Source organism: Micromys minutus, assembly GCF_963924665.1.
Source record: "Micromys minutus genome assembly, chromosome: 11".
In the NCBI taxonomy this organism is placed as follows: Eukaryota; Metazoa; Chordata; class Mammalia; order Rodentia; family Muridae; genus Micromys; species Micromys minutus.
The window spans coordinates 39,931,312-39,949,218 of NC_137980.1; the positions used below are offsets into that span (position 1 = coordinate 39,931,312).

Sequence of the window (17,907 nt, forward strand, 5' to 3'; positions counted from 1 at the left end):
AACTAGGGTTAGATTTGGCCTGGATCGTCCTACACTTGGTTACCACAGGGCTATTTATTTACTGTGCTGAATGCTGTAGAGTAAGGTCCTGAGGCCAACAGTCCTTTCTCCTTCAGACTAGCCTCGGCTGCCATCACTGCCTGGCGTTAGACTACCTCATAGAAGGACGGACCAGGCAGGGTCCTGAGCATGTTGCTGTTTTCATACAGTTTTGTTCCAGTGGCACTTGGCCTGTTGGGAAGGGGCTGGAGTATGTGTAGCCGGGAGAGGATTGATTCATGTGGGGCATACATCATCCGTGATGGGCACAGACCATTTCATCACATGGCTTTGGGATCACCCACATTCCTGCCAGAATCCTTCACCCACGTCCTCAGCAAGCCCTATAAACCCACTGGTCTCTCAGAGCAAACTCTGGTGGATTCATGCTTTTGCTTTGTTGCTGGGTCCCTTGGAGGAGGAGTATCCTTCCCATCTTCCTAGGGACAAGTTTAATAGTGGGACTAAAGGAAATAAAACAGGGATCTTATCCCAGTATTTGGTACTCTCAGGACCTGCAATATGATTGCCTTTTTTGGTTGTTGTTGTTTTGACAAAGACAGGTCTTGCCTGTGTCCTGACCCTGAACTCCTGGGTCTCCTGTGTGTGAGTTACAGGAATGCGGTGCTGCTCCTCTGCCTTGGTTACTTAGTATCTGATGGGCTTCCTCAGTGGGTTAGTCCTTACCATAACAAAATTGACTGGAAAAACAAAACATTTAGTCTCCTAGACAATACCCAAACAATGTTAAAAACACAAACACTGAAGTGTCCAAGTCTCTCGAGCCTGGAACTTGACAAGCAGGTCAGTCAGGAGAAGTCCCAGGAATGTGCCTTCCTTAGTTTCACCAGTCCTGGGATGCTGTGTGTACCGTCCTGCTTGGCTATTTTCCTTTTTAAGGTGGGAAGGAAGCGTGTTTTTTTTTTTTTTTTTTTTTTTTCCTGCTTAATGAGTCAAGGGTGCCCTCTGTCATGGTGAGGAAGGTGTGACATCATGAGGCCTGGTGAACACGAGGAGGCTCATCACGCATCTCGGTCAGGAAGCAGAGAGGGCTGAGCGGTTGTCTCTGGCCTTTTACATGGGTCGTCATGCTGGCAAGGCGGGCACTTTACTGTCTCCTCACCTCTAGTCTTTCGCTTTATAGCACAAGATGATGGTAGAGCCATTTCGTGCTTGACACTTTCAAGGCTGATGGGAAGTTTGTTTTATCCATAATCTCTGGAGCTTTTTTATATATAAGTACACTGTAGTTCTCTTTAGACACACCAGAAGAGGGCTTCAGATCTCATTGCCCTTCCCCCCTGGAATTTTTTAACTAGTCTCTTGCTGAGGAGTGATTGGCTCTACTTCAGGTGTTTGGTTTACACTATGAATGCTGGCATGGACATCTTGGTTCTTTGTGTACAGACACACACACACACACACACACACACACACACACACACACACACACGGACACATGTCAATAGGTTACTAAGGAATAACAGCATGATTACTTGATACTCGGAACCTTTTATGGAAACAGAATAAAAACCTGCAGGAACAGTAAATGGAGACTCCCTTACTTGGTTTTCATGTCCCATTAGCTTTGTGGCATGCAGTGTGTTTGTGGGAGTGTGGCATGAGCGTGGAGGGCAGGAGGTCAGGAGGACTCTCGGGAGGAAGCTTGCTGAGGGCTCTGGGAATCGGATCTCAGACCTCGGCTTGTACAGCCAATGCTTTTGCCGCTTAGCCATCCTATCAGCGCTCGGATACAGTGAGAAGTACAGGAATGTTCTGCATGTGGTGCGGCCTCCCGCCCGTGAGTCCCGTCTCCTTCCTCCCTCCATCTCTTCTTCCCTCTGTCTCGGCTTCCTAGCCACCCTGTCAGGTGACAGGGCTTCAGCTAGTGTCTCCCATGGCCAGTGTAGTGACTGCCTGTGAGCAGGCGTGTGGTGAATGTGGAGTCCTTGGGGCTTCTTGTATGGCTTCTGGCCTTAGAACGAGTCCGAGGCCAGCAGCAGTTACTGGCTGTAGCACCTGTCTGTATCCCAGCATGCTCCACCCAGCTGAGTTTACTGGAATGAGGATGCTATTTTTAAGAAAGAGCATTGTGTTTCATCATGGAAATTTTGAACGTCTGAGCAGGCAGCGCACCGGCTGGCTCCACTCTGGGGTCCTGCTACACATGGACCCCGTGGGCTTAGCTCTTGCTCCCCAGCATCCCAACCAGTCCCGACCTGCAGGAAGAAGGGTTAAAGGAGGGTCCACGGCGGACCAGTCATTATGTGAGTCACAGCAGCTTTATCTGGCTGGTTTTACTTCACTGGTGATATCGCAGGGATCGGCAATCTGGGAATTTCCTCCTCCCAGCCTGTGCAGGAGCATGGAGTGAACATTGTGTGTGTGTGTGTGTGTGTGTGTGTGTGTGTGTGTATGTGTTGGTTTCACTGTAGCCTTAGGGAACTGTAATTGTCAAGTCCCCTGCTTGCAAGCTCTCCTGAAGCAGGTTCTCACTGTGGCTTTACTGTGCTGGTGTAGAGCCTGCTGTGTTCCCTTGGCCCGGGGTCAGGGTTGGTGTCAGAGCACTGGCCTGGGAGTGGCACACAGGCCTCCTCCCGTGGCCGGCTGTTGGCACATCTCCAGGTTCTCTAGGCTCTGAGACTTGGTCTTTTCTGCTCTGCGCCTTTAACATTTACTAAAAAGAGAACGGTTGGGGTGGAGAGAAGATCCCCCACTATTCTTTACATAATAGTCACAGTTGAGCAGGGCAGGTCAAGGTCAGATCTGGCTGTCACCCATATCTTGGCTCATGGACTTTGTTCTGCACCTCCTGCTCTCGTCTGTAAAATGTACAAATCCGATCATAATTCCCTTATTACGAGGTTTACAAGGTTCCTGGGACTGAATGTTTCTTATTTTAAAGGGAATGCTTTTGTGAAATGATTTTGGGTTTCAGGATTGCATTAGTTACTTCCTGGCTGTGTGATTAAATACCTGACAAAGGCAGCTTAGAGAGGAAGGTTTTTACATCCCCCTTGGTGGGGAAGCGGGCATTGAAGAGAGCGAGGCAGCTGGTCTCAGCGAGTCCACAGTCAGGAAGTAGAGACCAGGAAAAGCTGCTGCTCAGCTGGATTTCTTTTTGTTCAGTCTGGGAGCCCCTGGTGCTGCTCACCTGTAGGGTGGTTCTTCCCATCTAGAACCTTCCTCATAGGCACACCTGGGACTTGTTTTCATGGGAATCTTCTCAAGCAGCCATCACGGGAGCACAGCACCTTGGACCACTGCATCTTAGGTCAATGAAGATTGGTTGTTGTTGGCCGAGGCCCCGCCCTGGCCAGGACCCTTTAGAGAAAAGCATTGTGAGGAGAGTGGACAGATGTGGGCGTAGGTTTGACCTTGATGTCAATCTCTGGCACGGGCACTTGATGGGCATGATTTAGATGTGCAGACATGGGCTTGATGATGTGGGTGTGGTTTTGATGTGGGTGTGGCCTTTATAATAGGGGCGTGGCCTTTTTAGTAACACAGAGGTGGTCTTGATCTTGTGGGTTTATCTTTCCCACAGGTGCTGTGAGTGGCTGAGATGTTGTGGTGGAGGGGAGCCCAGGCCTCGTACTGTCTGGTTGGGACACCCCGAGAAGAGGGACCAGCGGTACCCTCGAAATGTCATCAACAACCAGAAGTACAACTTCTTCACATTTCTTCCTGGGGTATGTGAAGCCATGTTTTTCTTTTTCTGCCATGACTTTATGCTGTGGTTCTAGTCTCAGCAGACTCTAGTCCCTGTGGTAGAGTTTCTGGGTGCCCTCACTGTTTTGTTCACCACTGACCCTCCATATTCCCTGACCGGGAGGGACTGCATCAGTAGGGGATGTCCCTGTCCTCATGTGCCCGTCCGCCTGTGTGATAGAACAACCTCATGTTAATTGAGAATTTTGGAGAGAACATTATACTCAGGATGCCAGGATAGATCATCAGTGTTGCTTGTGGTGTTTCTCTGTGCCACCGCAACGGTCGGGGACTGAAAGTATAGAGAGAAAAGTTTAATCCTACCACCTAGAGAAGGAATATATATATATATATATGCACATATATAGAATTCAGCACAACTGACTTTCCAAAGAACCCCTAAAGTTTCACTTCAAGCGACTTTGGTCACTTTGTGGCAAGCAGAAGCCAGCTCAGGTCGGGAAGAAGTGGCAGTTTACCAGCATTGAGTGTGAACGCTTATAGCTCAGGAAGTTCAGGGCGAAGGGATTTCCTTTTTCTTTTTCTTTTCTTTTATCTTCTTTTCTTTCTTTCTTTCTTTTTTTTTTTTTTTTTTTTTTTTGAGTCAGAGGCTTGCTCTATAGCTCTTGGCTCTACCTGACCTGAAACTCTACATGTAGACCAGGCTAACCTTAAACTCACAGAGCTCTGCCTGCCTCTGCCTCTGAAGTGCTGGCATTAAAAGCCTACTCTGTGCACCACCACACCTGGCCATGTGTTATTTTTTAAATTAGCATCTATTATACATAACAACAGGCCTCACGCATGTGCGTAATGTCTTTTGGTCATGTTCACCCCCTTGCCCTCTTCCTCATCTTCTTCACGTTCCCACTGGTTCTTCCTATTTCCAGATAGAATCCTCTTCTCCCTCCCAGGCCTCTTTCCTTTTTCTTTTGGTGACTCACTAACTTTATTACGGTTATTTACAGGAAGGAGCATGGGCGTCTCACCAGTGGCTATGCCACTGAAGAAAGCCTGTCCCTCTCCCAGAGACTATTAGTTGCCTGAGAGCTCTTTAGAGAGGGGCGGGCCCAGCAAGCCCCTCCCCATCCATGATAGAATGCTGACTGATCCTGTCTCCCCTGCCTTCCATTATGCTGTTAAAATTCTGTTGTGGGGAGAGGGGGCTGTGCCTGGACAGACAGCTCAGCCCCTAAGAGTACTGGTTGCTCAAGCAGAGGACCTGGGTTCAATTCCCAGTGCCCACTTAGCAGCTCACAACCATGCATAACCCCAGTTCCAGGAGATCCACTTTCCCGTTCTGGCTTCTTGGGCACCAAGCACGCATGTAGCACTTTAGATATACATTTCAGGCCAAACACAAAATAAAACAAATAAATCTAAGAAGAAAAAAAAAGTTTTTATGGTGGGCCAGGTGTGGGGGAGCACACTTTTAATGATAGCTCTCGGAAACAGAGGCAGGGGAATCTCTGTGAGTTAGAGTGCAGCCAGGACTGTTTCTTGTCTCGAGGAACATAGTCAAACAGACATAAAAACCTGATCTTCTGTGGTGAGTGCTGGGTAGGATGGCTCAGTGGGTAGAGGTACTTGCTGCCTGAGTTCTGACAACTCACGTTTGACCCACATGGAGGGGAGAGCGAGATGATGCCTGCCGGTTGCCCTCTGACCTCTACACATGCTCCGTGTGTGAGCCACCCCCTCTGATTAGATGAATACATGCAATTTTTAAAAAATCCCATGGTGGGCATAGTTTTTGTCTTCAGACTGCAGCACAGTGGCCTCTCATTAGAATCCGTTCCCTGCTCCAGTTACCAGTTGTCCTTCTAAACACAGAGAAATTAGACACAGAGCTGGGCCTGTGGCACACACCTTTAACCCTGTCCTTTGAAGGCAGAGGCAGGCAGAAGTCTGTGAGTTCAAGGCTGGCCTGGTCTACAATAGTGAGTTCCAGGCCATCTGGGACTACATAGGGAGACCCTTTCCTCAGAAACAAAAAGAGAAATAAGATGTGGACCAGGGAGACGGCTCAGTGGTCAAGACATTTACTGCCAAGCCCAATGACCTTAGATCCGTCCCAGAGACCTATGAGGTGGGCAAAGAAAACGGATTTCTGTAAGCTGTCTCATGGCATGTCCCAAGTGTTCCTACAAAAGCACTCAGGTAAAACTAAAACACCCCAGTACCCGAGTAACATAGTGAGGTCCCCCAGGTGAATCTCCCCGTTAGCTGCCCTTGAACTTGCTCTGTAGCCCAGGATGACCCTCAACTTTTAATCCTCCTGTCACCTGAGCCTTGCCACACACAAGTTTATAAGGTGCTGGGATTGGGACCCTGGATGTCATGCGTGCAGGAGTCAGGCTGGGGGTGGGGACAGGGATGACAGCCAAGGACAATGCCCACTGAGCCACACCCCCAGCCCGTGCCTGCTTTCCAAGACCACACAGAACTCTTGAGACTTTCCTGGGAGCTGCACTCTCTGCAGGGGCGCCCCTCCTCCTCCCCCATCCTTCTATCTCCACCATCCTCGGAAGATGCCAACGTCGCCTGTTCTCCGTTCCAGGTGTTGTTCAGTCAGTTCCGATACTTCTTCAACTTCTACTTCCTGCTTCTCGCCTGCTCACAGTTCGTCCCCGAGATGAGACTCGGTGCCCTCTACACCTACTGGGTTCCTCTGGTGAGTAGGTTGGTCTCAGGTTTGTGGACAGACAGACGGCTCTTTGTTCCCGTTCCCTGGGCTTCGGGGCCTGAGCAGTGGCCTTTGAAGGGACATGTTACTCTTAAGCTGACAGACTGGGCATTCCACTCTTAGCATTTAGGCTGCAGTTCAGGAACCATCAGGATCACTGAGACAGAGCCCAGGGTGGACTCCCCGGCATCCCGTTCATTCAGCTGTCAAACATTCATTGACCCGCTGTTTCAGCCTTCCTGCCTTGCTTTCTGTGGTGTGGTGTAATAGGTTGTTCTGCAGCTGTTTGTATTTTGGTGTTAATTCCACTTCCCCAAGAAGGGCTGCCTAGTTAGATGACTTCATTAGAACCTTCTTCCCATTTTAATTAATAAAGAGGCAAGAGCCCTTGATTGGGCAGGGGAAGGAAAGGTGGAGAGAGAGGGTCGGAGGAGGAGGAAGAGAAGGGGACAGAGAGAGGATCAAGATGGAGAAGGATGAGCTGGATCCGGGTGGACTCAATTGGTCATAGGTAGCTATGAGTATTTTAAGGATTCTATAGGTCTTTTATATAGAAGGGCAGTTTGTATCTTTGTCTGTTGGATGTAATCTTATTGTGTAGAGGGTTTATTGATTGAGTATTGAATATATATATATATAAACCTATATGAAAATCTATCGGGCCTTAGAGTCATGTTTGTACCGGGTGGTGAGGTAAAGAAACACACCGGGGCAGAAGCACCAGGGCGGGCGGAGTGAACCACATGGGAAGGGAATCTCCTGGGGAGTGTAGCTCGTGGACCTAGTGACAGAGTCCGAGCGCTCGGCTCCACACTAGAGAGGCGTCCTTGGAGTGAGACCGGGGGGGGGGGGGGGCAGATAAAGAGATAAGCCATCCATTTTTAAATATTTACTGCAACAGCGTGGTTCTAGATTTGAGTTACAGGGTGGAGTCAGACTCTCGGCTCTCACAGATGGAGGTTGGTCTCTGATCTTACTCTGTCTGTCCCAAGTATGAGCAGAAGACAATAAGTATGAGCAGAAGACAATTGGTCTCAGCAGGGCTCTCTCCTGTCCCTTCTCTCCGCAGGGCTTTGTGCTGGCTGTCACCATCATCCGTGAGGCAGTGGAGGAGATCCGATGCTACGTTCGAGACAAGGAAATGAACTCCCAGGTCTACAGCCGGCTCACATCACGAGGTGAGCCACCCCCTCTGTACTCTGAAGATTAGTCCTGTCAGTTAACCCGGACTGCATCTGGCTTGCTGGCTTACCCTTTCATTCCCTTTGTCCACTGAGAGGGAGGAAAGGCACCTCCTGGTCATGTGATCTCTGAGCAGCTTCATTTTCTTTTTATATACATTTATTGTGTTATGTGCATGTTGGAGTATGGAGGAGGCGCTGAGTGTCTTAGGACACGAGTGTGGAGGTTAGAGGGCAGCTTGCAGGGGCCATTTCTGACCTTTTACCTCGTGGGTCCCTGGGGTCAATCTCAGATTGGTGACAGATACCTTTTCCTGCTGAGCCATCTTGCTGACCCTAGAGCAGCTTTTAAAAACATCTTTTAGGGCTGGAGAGATGGCTCAGTGGTTGAGAGCACTGACTGCTCTTCCAGAGGTCCTGAGTTCAATTCCCAGCAACCACATGGTGGCTCACAACCATCTGTAATGGGATCTGATGCCGGATTCTGGTGTGTCTGAAGATAGCTATAGTGTACTCATATACCTAAAATTCAGTATGATATGATATATGTGTGCCTGTGAGTCCACAAGGTCAGGAGGGTGGAGACAGGTAGGTTCTTAGACTTAGTGACCTCCTGCCCTAGCTGAATAGGTGACACTTAGGCCAGTGAGAGATTGTCTCAGAATACAAGGTGGAGGCTGGAGAAATGGCTCAGCACTAAGGCCTTTATAGAGATTCACTTCCTCGGACCTGTGCGACATCTCAGAACCAGCTGTCACTTTGGTTCCCAGAAATCTGACACCCTCTCCTGGTTTCCATGGGCACCGTATGTACATGGTAAACACATACACATGCAGGCAGGCAAACACACACACACACACACACACACACACACACAGAGGAATGAATAAGTGAATAAATAACAAACAAACAAACAAATAAATAAATAAGGACAGGTCCCCAAGAACAACACTCAAAGCTGTTTTCGGGCCTCTATACACACAAACACACATAAAGATTAATAAACAACTTTCACGGTAGAATTCAGTAAAAACTGCTTACTGTCAAGTATTGCAGCCTATGGGTTATACAGAGGCAGCAGCTACACCTGTGGAGACACCTCTGTAGGCATTGTAAATCCGTGATCTGGGAGTGTGGCCAGTTGTAAATCTTAAGTGACTAAATAGCCCCCTCATTACTGGTTTCTTGCTGGACACATTTCATATGCAGGAACCTTGATTTTATTGTATATTTAGATTTTTTGTTTAAATTAAAATTTTTTTCTGCGCACATGTTGCTGTTAACCTCTGAGCCTTTGGGTTGCCATATGGGAGCCAAGGACTGAGTCAGAATCTCTGCAAGAGCAGCCGGGGCTCTTAAGCTCTGAGCCACCTTGTACTGGCTGGTTTTTTTGTCAGCATGACATAAGTTGGAGTTATTACAGAGAACGAAGCCTCCCTTGAAGAAATGCCTCCATGAGATCCAGCTGTAAGGCATTTTCTCAACTAGTGATCAAGGGGGCAGAGTCCAGCCCATTGTAGGTGGTGCCGTCCCTGGGCTGGTAGACCTGGGTTCTATAAGAAAGCAGGCTGAGCAAGCCAGGGGAAGCAAGCCAGTAAGTAACATCCCTCCATGGCCTCTGCATCAGCTCCTGCTTCCTGACCTGCTTGAGTTCCAGTCCTGACTTCATCTGGTGATGAACAGCATTGTGGAAGTATGAGCTGAATAAACCCTTTCCTCCCCAACTTGCTTCTTGGTCATGATGTTTTGTACAGGAATAGAAACCCTGACTAAGACACACTTCAACTCCAGCCTCAACTTTATTATATTTAAAAAGTGTTCTTCTTATATTTGTGTGTTCTGAAGACAGGTTACAGGAGTCAGGGCTCTCCTGATGTATTGGTTCCAGGGTGGAAGTTGTACCCATTAGTAGGTACACAAGGTGCCCAGGGGTACCCACTGAGCTATTTCACACATCCTTAAACGACACATCCAGCCTTGGAGAAGCTCAGGCTTGATCCCAGCCAGAAGCTCTGCCCACAGAGGTCCAAATATGCTTTGGAATGAGAGGGTGTTGGTGAGGTTAGCTGACCTGGCCTGAGATTACTGACCTCAGTAGCAAGGAGCAGTAATTAATTAATTAATTAATTAATTAATTAGTTTTTTGACTCAGCATTTCTCTGTCCTGGAGCTCACTCTGTGGACCAGGCTGGTTTCAAACATAAAGATTTGCTTGCTTCTGCCTCCTGATTGTTGGGATTAAAGCTCAGCCTCCACCGTTAGGCTAAGGAGCGTCATTTGAGGAAAGACCCATGTCAAAGGGTCCTGTTTGCAGGAAAGTAGGAGTTGTGAAAGAGATCAGCTGCATGCCTGAGAATCTTTGAGATGCTCAGTGTGGTAGACTTGGCAGGCAGCTTGTCCCAGTGCCAGAGACCCCAGGAGAATGTCCTCCTGGTAAACACATTAGGGTGACATGCTTAGGAAATGTTCCATTTTGTTTGTTTGAAGTCGTTTTCAAGGTTGGAGGTCCGAAAAGCTCGGGTCCCAGAACCAGGAGAGATTTGAGTTAGACTGGAAATGCCTTCCAATGGCACTGGCTACTGTGTTTAGGACAAAGGTCTTCAGAGAAGCAGGAGTTTGAGGCTTTACACGTGACTGGTCCGAAGAGCTCCTTCTGGGGTTCTGTATATTAATCCCCTCTTGCTAACACATTCTTTGGGTAATGTTAAGATCCAGTCGGTGATAGACAAAAGCATCAGAGATAAACGGTGGCTCTTTTCAGAGCTGGGCCCTCGGATTCCTTTCATCCAGCCAGGCTCCCACCGCTTTTCATTTCTAGTTAACTCCGCCCCTGTGCGCCTCTTTGCCCCGCCCCTGTGTGCCCTTTCAGGCTCCTGCCTGAGTCCACCTGGTTGTTGGAAAGATGCTGAGAAGACTTGGCAGATAGTTTTAACGTGAAACCATGTCTTCTCTCGTTGTCCCCAGCCCTCATTGCCCACACTAGTGCACTGCCAGAAGGAACCTTAGCCCAGGCCCTGGCTCTGCAGTTTTGTCTTGGAAGTCCAACAAAACCCCCAGAAACTGTGAGCCTCAAAAGAGATTCAGGCAGGGTAGCAGGCTGATAGCCACTGGGGGGTTGGGGGGAGAAAGGAAGTCGGATCTCCCCAGCTCCCGAATTAATGTTTCCACCAAGGCAGCACTGACGTTGAGGGCTCACAAGTGCACCTGAGTTACTCTTTGGATCCCCTTTCCGATAAGGATATATTCATGCGTGTGGATGTGTTCACAGAGGACAGCTTCAGGGATTCTGTTCTTCCCTCGTGCATTCTAGGGACTGAATTTACAGGCAGTTATCTGTCTTAGCCATAGCCAGTGCCTTCACCCCGCTGGATCCCAGTGAGTTTATCTCGACTTGCTTACCAGGCACAGTGATAATTACTTACTTACAGGAGCCTGGGTGACCTCCCCAACCCCAGACAGTTGGGGGTTACTCACAAAGTCCCACCCATTGTAGGTAGCAACCTAATGAAAGCTGTGTTCATTATGAGACCCCCATAGTAAACATGTTTGTTTTTTGTCTTTGGAGATAGGGTTTCTCTGTGTGACGCTGGCTGGCCTGGTACTCTCTCTGTAGATGAGGCTGGCCTTGAACTCAGAGATCTACCTGCCTCTGCCTCTTGAGGTGTGGAATTAAAGGTGTGTACCACCATACCCAGCATACTGCTCAGAACTTTGGTCGGTAGATTCTAGGCCATGCTACTGGACGTCATTTCCTGGTCAATTTTATACAACTATTAAAGTTTATTAGGATGTATTTATTCAACACGATGGAGTTTATTACATGTCGATACCTCTGTGTGATGTATTTTGTTCTTACCCATCTCTATTGCTCTCTGTCCTCTCAACCTTGTCGATCCCTTTCTGTCTGTGTGTATCCCTTTGCTCTTTTGATTTTTATTTATTTTATTTTATTGAGTGCGCTCTTATGTAGTGCTTGTTGGCCTGGAACTCACTGTGCATCAGGATGACCTACGGCTCTCAGAGATCCCCCTGCCTCTGCCCCCCACAAGTGCTGAGATTGAAGCATATGTTGTCTGCCTGGTGTCTTAGGTACTGTTCTGTTGCTGGGAGGAAGCAACTTAGAAGAGAAAGCATTTAGTAGAGGGTTTGCTTACAGTTTCCAAGGGTTAATCCATGATTGAGATGGGGCAGCTGGTAGGCAGACATGCCACTTGGAACTTACTTGATCTGCAAGTTGGAGGCACGGAGATGGAGAGAGCAAGACTGAGCCTGGTGTGGGTTTTTGAAACCTCAAAGCTCACCCCCCTCCCATTGACACATCCTCCATCAAGGTCACGCCCCCTAATGCTTCCCAAACAGTTCTGTTAACTGGGACTAAGCATTCAAACACATGAGCCTTGGGAGTTCTTTCAATCCAAATGACCACACCTGGCTTGTTTTGTCTTTTGAAAGCAGGTATCACTTTGTAGCTCAAGTTGTCATGGAGCCCAAAATTCTCCCGTCTCGTCTCATCCTTCAGAGTGTGAGACTCCTTCAGAGAGTGAGTGCCACAGAGCTGGCTGTTTTCCCTCTTCACAATGTAATCCTGCTTCTCAGCAAGACTCTCACCATCATGGGCAGGACAGCAGAGCCCACAGATGCCACCTGGTGCATTGCTGTAGATGTTTCTCTTGTATGGCGTCTTGGTGTAGGCTGAGCAAAGGCTGTGCTGTGGATGGCGAGTGGGGTTCAAGTGTTATGGGTAAACAAGTAAGGGGCCCCAAGGTTTGGGGCTGGGAGTTGTCCCTACCCTGAGTCTCACAGGACAGCAGAGGGCCTGGCAAAGTGAGACAAGACCATGGTCAAGGGTGAGTGAGGGTTTTAGCCAGCTGGGGTACCTCACACCTTTGGGAGGCTGAGGTAGTTCAGTAGTACATTCAAGTCCGGCCTGGGCCACTTTTAAGATCCATTTTTTCCCAGGCATGGTGGCGTACACCTTTGATTGCAACATTTAGGAGGCAGAGGTAGGTACTGCTCTGAATCTGAGGCCAGCTTGAATTTATAGAGTGAGCTCCACACTAGGCAAAGCTATTTAGTAAGATTTAATCTCTAAAGAAAAAAAAAAAAAAGGAAAACGAACAAGTGTGTGGGGTGAGGGTAAGAGTGTATAGGCAGGTGTATTGGTGACTTTTGTGTTATTCTGACCAAGTTACCCATCAGAGACAACTTAGAGAGGACCTTGGCTTAGAGCTGCAGTCTCCCTTGGTGGGAAAGGTTAACAAGGCTTTCGTGAGCATGTGAGATGAGGTGAGGTGTTTGCATCTTCATGTCCTGGGGGGTCAGGATGAGAACATGAGGCATTGGGCCCAGGGTGAATGTCTCCTTCCAAGGCTGGCCTTTAGTGATACTTTCTCCAGCTAGGCTTCCCCTCCCAAATAGCATCACACTCTAGTGAATAAGCAGCCACAACAGGAACCTGTGGAGGAGAGTTCAGAGTGGAGCCACACAGACAGGTGTGGTGCCCAGACCTGAAGCAAATCCATAGGCAGATGGTGTTCTTACACCTACAGCCCAAACTGTAGCGGTGGTGAGTTAAATTGTTCTAAACTCCTCGCTGGCAGCTGTGCCAGAGTGCTCTGGATTCACAAGTGAAAGACAGACAGGCAGACACACACACACACACACACACACACACACACACACACACACACACACACTAACACACTGTCTCACTGTCTGTCAATCGATCAATCATCTACCTACCTACTTTTAGACAGGGTCAACTAGCCTGGGTTGGCCTCAAGGATAACCCTGAACCTTGGATCTCTGGTTTGAGGCTAGTGTGGTCTACAGAGCGAGATCCAGGACAGCCAGGACTACACACAAAGAGAAACCCTGTCTCAAAAAAGCAAACCAAACAGACAGCTGTCTTCTCTAACCAACCGTGTTCAAGGGTGCTGAAGTTCCAGGCACTGAGGCCATAAAGAGATGTGACGGAGATGGCCCAGCAGAAGCGAGTACTCAGAAAGATTTTAGTTGACCTCAAACAGCAGGAGAACAGAGCAGCAACAGAAGGTTCAGTTGCTTAAGAAAGGGCAAGTTAATGGACTTCTCTTTAGACCTTTACATGTAATTTTATATTTTTATACTAAGTTTGGTTCTTAGGGGAGGGGTGCCTCTTAGTGGGTGAGAGACAAGGGCTGGAGAGGGGTTTGTGCCTGTGAGGGGCCTGAGACATGGGCTGGGGTTTGCATTTTCACAGATGAGTACCTACTTATGTGGGCCTGGCTTCCCGCCATGCAGGGCTAAATGAAGCTGAGGTAATCAGCTGGGGAGAAAGTGCAGGCAGAGACTTAATGAGCCCAGTAGCCTCGCTCGTGCTGAGGACATGTAGGCAGATGGCAAGTCATCAGCGCAGAGCCAGAGAGGCCCACGCCCGGCACAGAGAGCGCGGCCTTTTCTCAGGATTGTGCTGGACACTAGATCTGTCCCTCTCCTCTCTCCGTCTCTTGCCTCCCTTAGGTCTCCTACTCTGAGTGGTCCTGTGAGCCCAACTAACTACAAAGTGTCTAGGGCCAGAGAAGAGAGCTCATCTTCCTTTGAAGACTCAGTGCTTTAGTTTCTCGGAGTCTCTTGGATGGTTTCCTGGGGTTGTGGTGAATGGTGTTCCCTTCTGACCTGAGTATTCCTGCATTTCCTTCAGGGGTTCCTGTTCCACTGGCTTTAATAAGCAAGAAGCAATGTAGTCCTTAATGGGAACCTGTTCAGCTAATCGTCATGGAAGCACTGCTTTTCTGTCTTCATAGTACAGACTATTTAATGGCTGAATGTGAATTTATGTGTTTTTTAAATTAAAACATTATTACTATTATTATTATCATTATTATTATTGACAGGATTTTACTGTGTCTACCAGGGTGGCCTTGAACTCTCATAGCTCTACCCCCATCTGCTTCCCAAGTGCTACCCCACCGGGCTACATTTTTCTTGTTGTTGTTTATGGGTGTGGTTTTGCTTGCATGTATCTGTGTGCACCGTGCACACTCAGTGCCTATGATGCCAGAAGAGGCCACAGATAACCTGGAACCTCGAGGAACCTGTTACAGGTGGTTATGAGTCCCCACATGGGTGCTGGGAATCACACAGGGTCCTCTCCAGGAACAGCAAGTGCTCTTAGCCTCTGAGCCATCTCCTCTTCTGCCCAGTGTCTGTTTTCATAAGGAGAGAATTATAGTGCTAGACTTAAACTTTGTCTTAGTTAGGTTTTCTATCACTGTGAACCGACACCATGACCAAGGCAACTCTTATAAGGACAACTTTTAATTGGGGCCGGCTTACAGGTTCCAAGGTTCAGTCCAGTATCAGCAAGGCAGGAACATGGTAGCATCCAGGCAGGCATGGTGCAGGAGGAGCTCAGAGTTCTACATTTTGATCTGAAGGCAGACAGAAGATTGGCCAAGCCCAAGCCACAGTGACACACTTTCTTCAACAAGACCACACCTACGAACAAGGGCACACCTCTTAATAGTGTCACTCCCTGTGGGCCAAGCATTCAAACAAGAGTCTCTGGGAGCCAAAACTATTCAAGCCACTACAAAGTTCTTTTTCTAATTTTATTTACTTTGTGTGTGTGTGTGTGTGTGTGTGAGAGAGAGAGAGAGAGAGAGAGAGAGAGAGTGTGTGTGTGTGAGAGAGAGAGAGAGAGAGAGAGAGAGAGAGAGAGAGAGAGAGAGAGAGAGTGCGTGTGTATGTGTGTATATTGGACTCAGGATATCAGGCTTGTGTGCTGAGTGCTTTACCAATTGACACATGTTGCTGGCCCCAGTGATGGAGCTCTTGATGTTAAGGTATTGAAAGTCCTGCAAAGATCCTTCAGGACTGAGCTCAAGGCTGTTCCCTGAGCCTAGAAAGGATCTGCCCCATCACCACCCCTACCTAGTGAGGTTGAGGCCAGCAGCTCAGTTTAGTTTTATTAAGATGAACTTACCACAGACTCTCTCAGGACAGTCAGACAAAGCAATACTTGAAATTTTTTTTTTTTTTTTTTTGCTAATATTCAATCCTTATTGTATTGGTAAGTGGAATCATTGTTTAGTGGGATAAAAAAAGACCCTGAATATCTCACCTTAAAATTGTGGGGTTAATCTTTTTCAAGTTACATGCATGTGTTAATTTCTTGTGTGTGGTTGTGGGCATGCCTGGAAGGCAAAGGATCACTTGGGGGAGTTCTCATCTTTCTGAGTAAATTCTGGGGATCTCCCTGCACTGCTAATTCCTCTCAGAAGCTACTTTCTGTTCCCTGACTGTTAGCCTGTTTGACTTTTGGGGACATTGTTAACAGCTAGATACATTTATTGAAATGTTTCTATAACGTATAACTTGAATATAAACTTATTACATTTAAAATCTCTCTTCGTTCATAACTGGTTTAAACGGAGGTAGTTCATGACCACACTTCTCAACCTTGGCTTGTTTTTTAAGTGGGTCTTTCCTTGGGTGTGGAACTGCCCCCATTTCAATGTGAAAGCTTCACCTTTAAGCCTCTGAACTCTGGCCCCCTCCGAGGTGTTTTGATGTCAGCCCCAGGAAATACACACACACACACACACACTCACGCACACAGTTAGACTAGAGAGTCATTCATTAGCCAGGGCGGTGAGGCTGGCTCACAACAGCAGCCACTGCCCTGTGCACACCGTGAAAAATAGAATTGCAACTCGAGGTGTTCGGGGTCAAAAAACAGGCCCCCGAGGACCAGTGCCCTGGAATTTGTTTAAGGATGGTTTTCCCTCTTGTGGGGGTGGGAGGTGGTGTGGAGCATGTGCAGATCTTTCTGTGTTGTCATTGACTCGCTTTAGTTCGAGGAAACACATCTGGTGTCTCCCTGCCAGAGACAGGCCGCACTTATTCCGGGGCTGTCACCCATGAAAGGCCGCCTCGGCCCCGTCGGTTTGCTTATGAAAGGTGTGGGGCCAGCGCTGTAGAAATAAACAGCTGTGCTCATTGGCTGCTTGTTCCCGTTACACACCAGCTGTGAGCCTGCTCGGGGTGATTTGGTGAAAGTGGGTGGGGTGGATTTAGCAGAAGCCAGTTAATAATCAGGACTGTGTCTGGAGAATTCTCCAGGTCACTTCCGTAAGAATCTCACTCCAGCTTCTGTTGGAATCTCCAGCAATGCACTGAAGAAACAAACAACCAACCAAAAAAACCAAAAACCAACAGCCTGGGGCTGGCAAGAGGGCTCCGTGAGTGAAGGTGCTTGCTGCCAATCCTGATGACTTGTGTTCAACCCCAAGAGTCCACATGGTGGGAGGAGAAACTCCGCGCCTTTAAGTTGCCCTCTGATCCCTGCACGCACGCTGTGGCACACAAGTACCTACACATGTACAATACATGATGAAGTGCGTGTGTGGAGAAGTCCTAAGGCCTAGCGGTGGATGCTGGGTAGAGGGTCCCAGAAGGGGCAGGGGTGGGTTCTGGGTGCTTTCTGAGGAAGCCTCGGCACTTTGTCTCCTCTTGAGCCAGACGTAGAATAGACAGGAATCGGTACAGAGCAAAATGAAGATCCCATGTTAAAACTTAAGAATTAAAAACTGTGTGTATGTCGTGTGTATTTGTGTGTGTGTGTAATGTGTGTGTATGTGATGTGTATGTGTGTGTATGTGTAGTGTGTGTGTATGTGTAATGTGTGTGTATGTGTTTGTGTGTTGGTGTGTATATTGTGTGTCGGTGTGTGTACTGAGGTAGGAGAACAACTTTTAGGAGTTGCTTCTTTCTACGATGTGGGTCCCTGGGATCAAACTGAGATCATGAGGCTTGGCAGCAGACACCTTTCCTCTCCGAGCCACCTTGCTGGCCCTCCAGTAAGGATTCTAAGCTCCTGCCGTGGCTGCTCCCGTGCTCTCTGCTCCTGTTTTTCTGGAAGACAGCAGTTGATACTTTCTTAGGAGGTATGGGTTCTAAATCGTCTTTTACTCTGGGGGTTAGCCCCAGCCCCCCAAAGACTGCCTGCCTCTCTTCTCCTAGTTTAGTGCCTCACAAAATAGGGCTGGCGAGGGACCTCAGTGGATAGAGGCTCTTATTGCCAACCAAGTTAAATCCTCTCCATATGACCCCTAGAGCAGAAGGGGAAAACCAATTCCTGAAAGTTGTTATCAGCCTCCACACGTGTATGTGTGTGCGCGCACGCGCGCGCGCGCACACACACACACACACACACACATACACCATCACCACCACTCACCATGTATGAATGAGGTGGGAAGTACATGTTTAATGCTTGGCACCTTCACTGGTATAATTGGTGTGGAT

General features: G+C 48.3%; 1 protein-coding gene across 2 annotated transcripts in view; it reads left to right on the forward strand.

Moving 5' to 3' along the window:
- The window catches only part of ATP9A (ATPase phospholipid transporting 9A (putative)), a 96,964-nt gene that overhangs the window by 19,915 nt on the left and 59,142 nt on the right, over window positions 1–17,907 (forward strand). Inside the window, exons 1-4 of one of the 2 annotated variants that reach the window (XM_080924920.1) lie at window positions 2,149–2,306; window positions 3,587–3,731; window positions 6,311–6,424; window positions 7,506–7,614. In XM_080924920.1, coding sequence (XP_080781046.1) covers window positions 2,305–2,306; window positions 3,587–3,731; window positions 6,311–6,424; window positions 7,506–7,614 — 370 coding nt within the window. In that variant the 5' untranslated portion in view covers window positions 2,149–2,304. Of the gene's footprint in view, window positions 1–2,148; window positions 2,307–3,586; window positions 3,732–6,310; window positions 6,425–7,505; window positions 7,615–17,907 lie in introns of those variants that run through there. The other variant, XM_080924919.1, reaches the window with a different exon arrangement.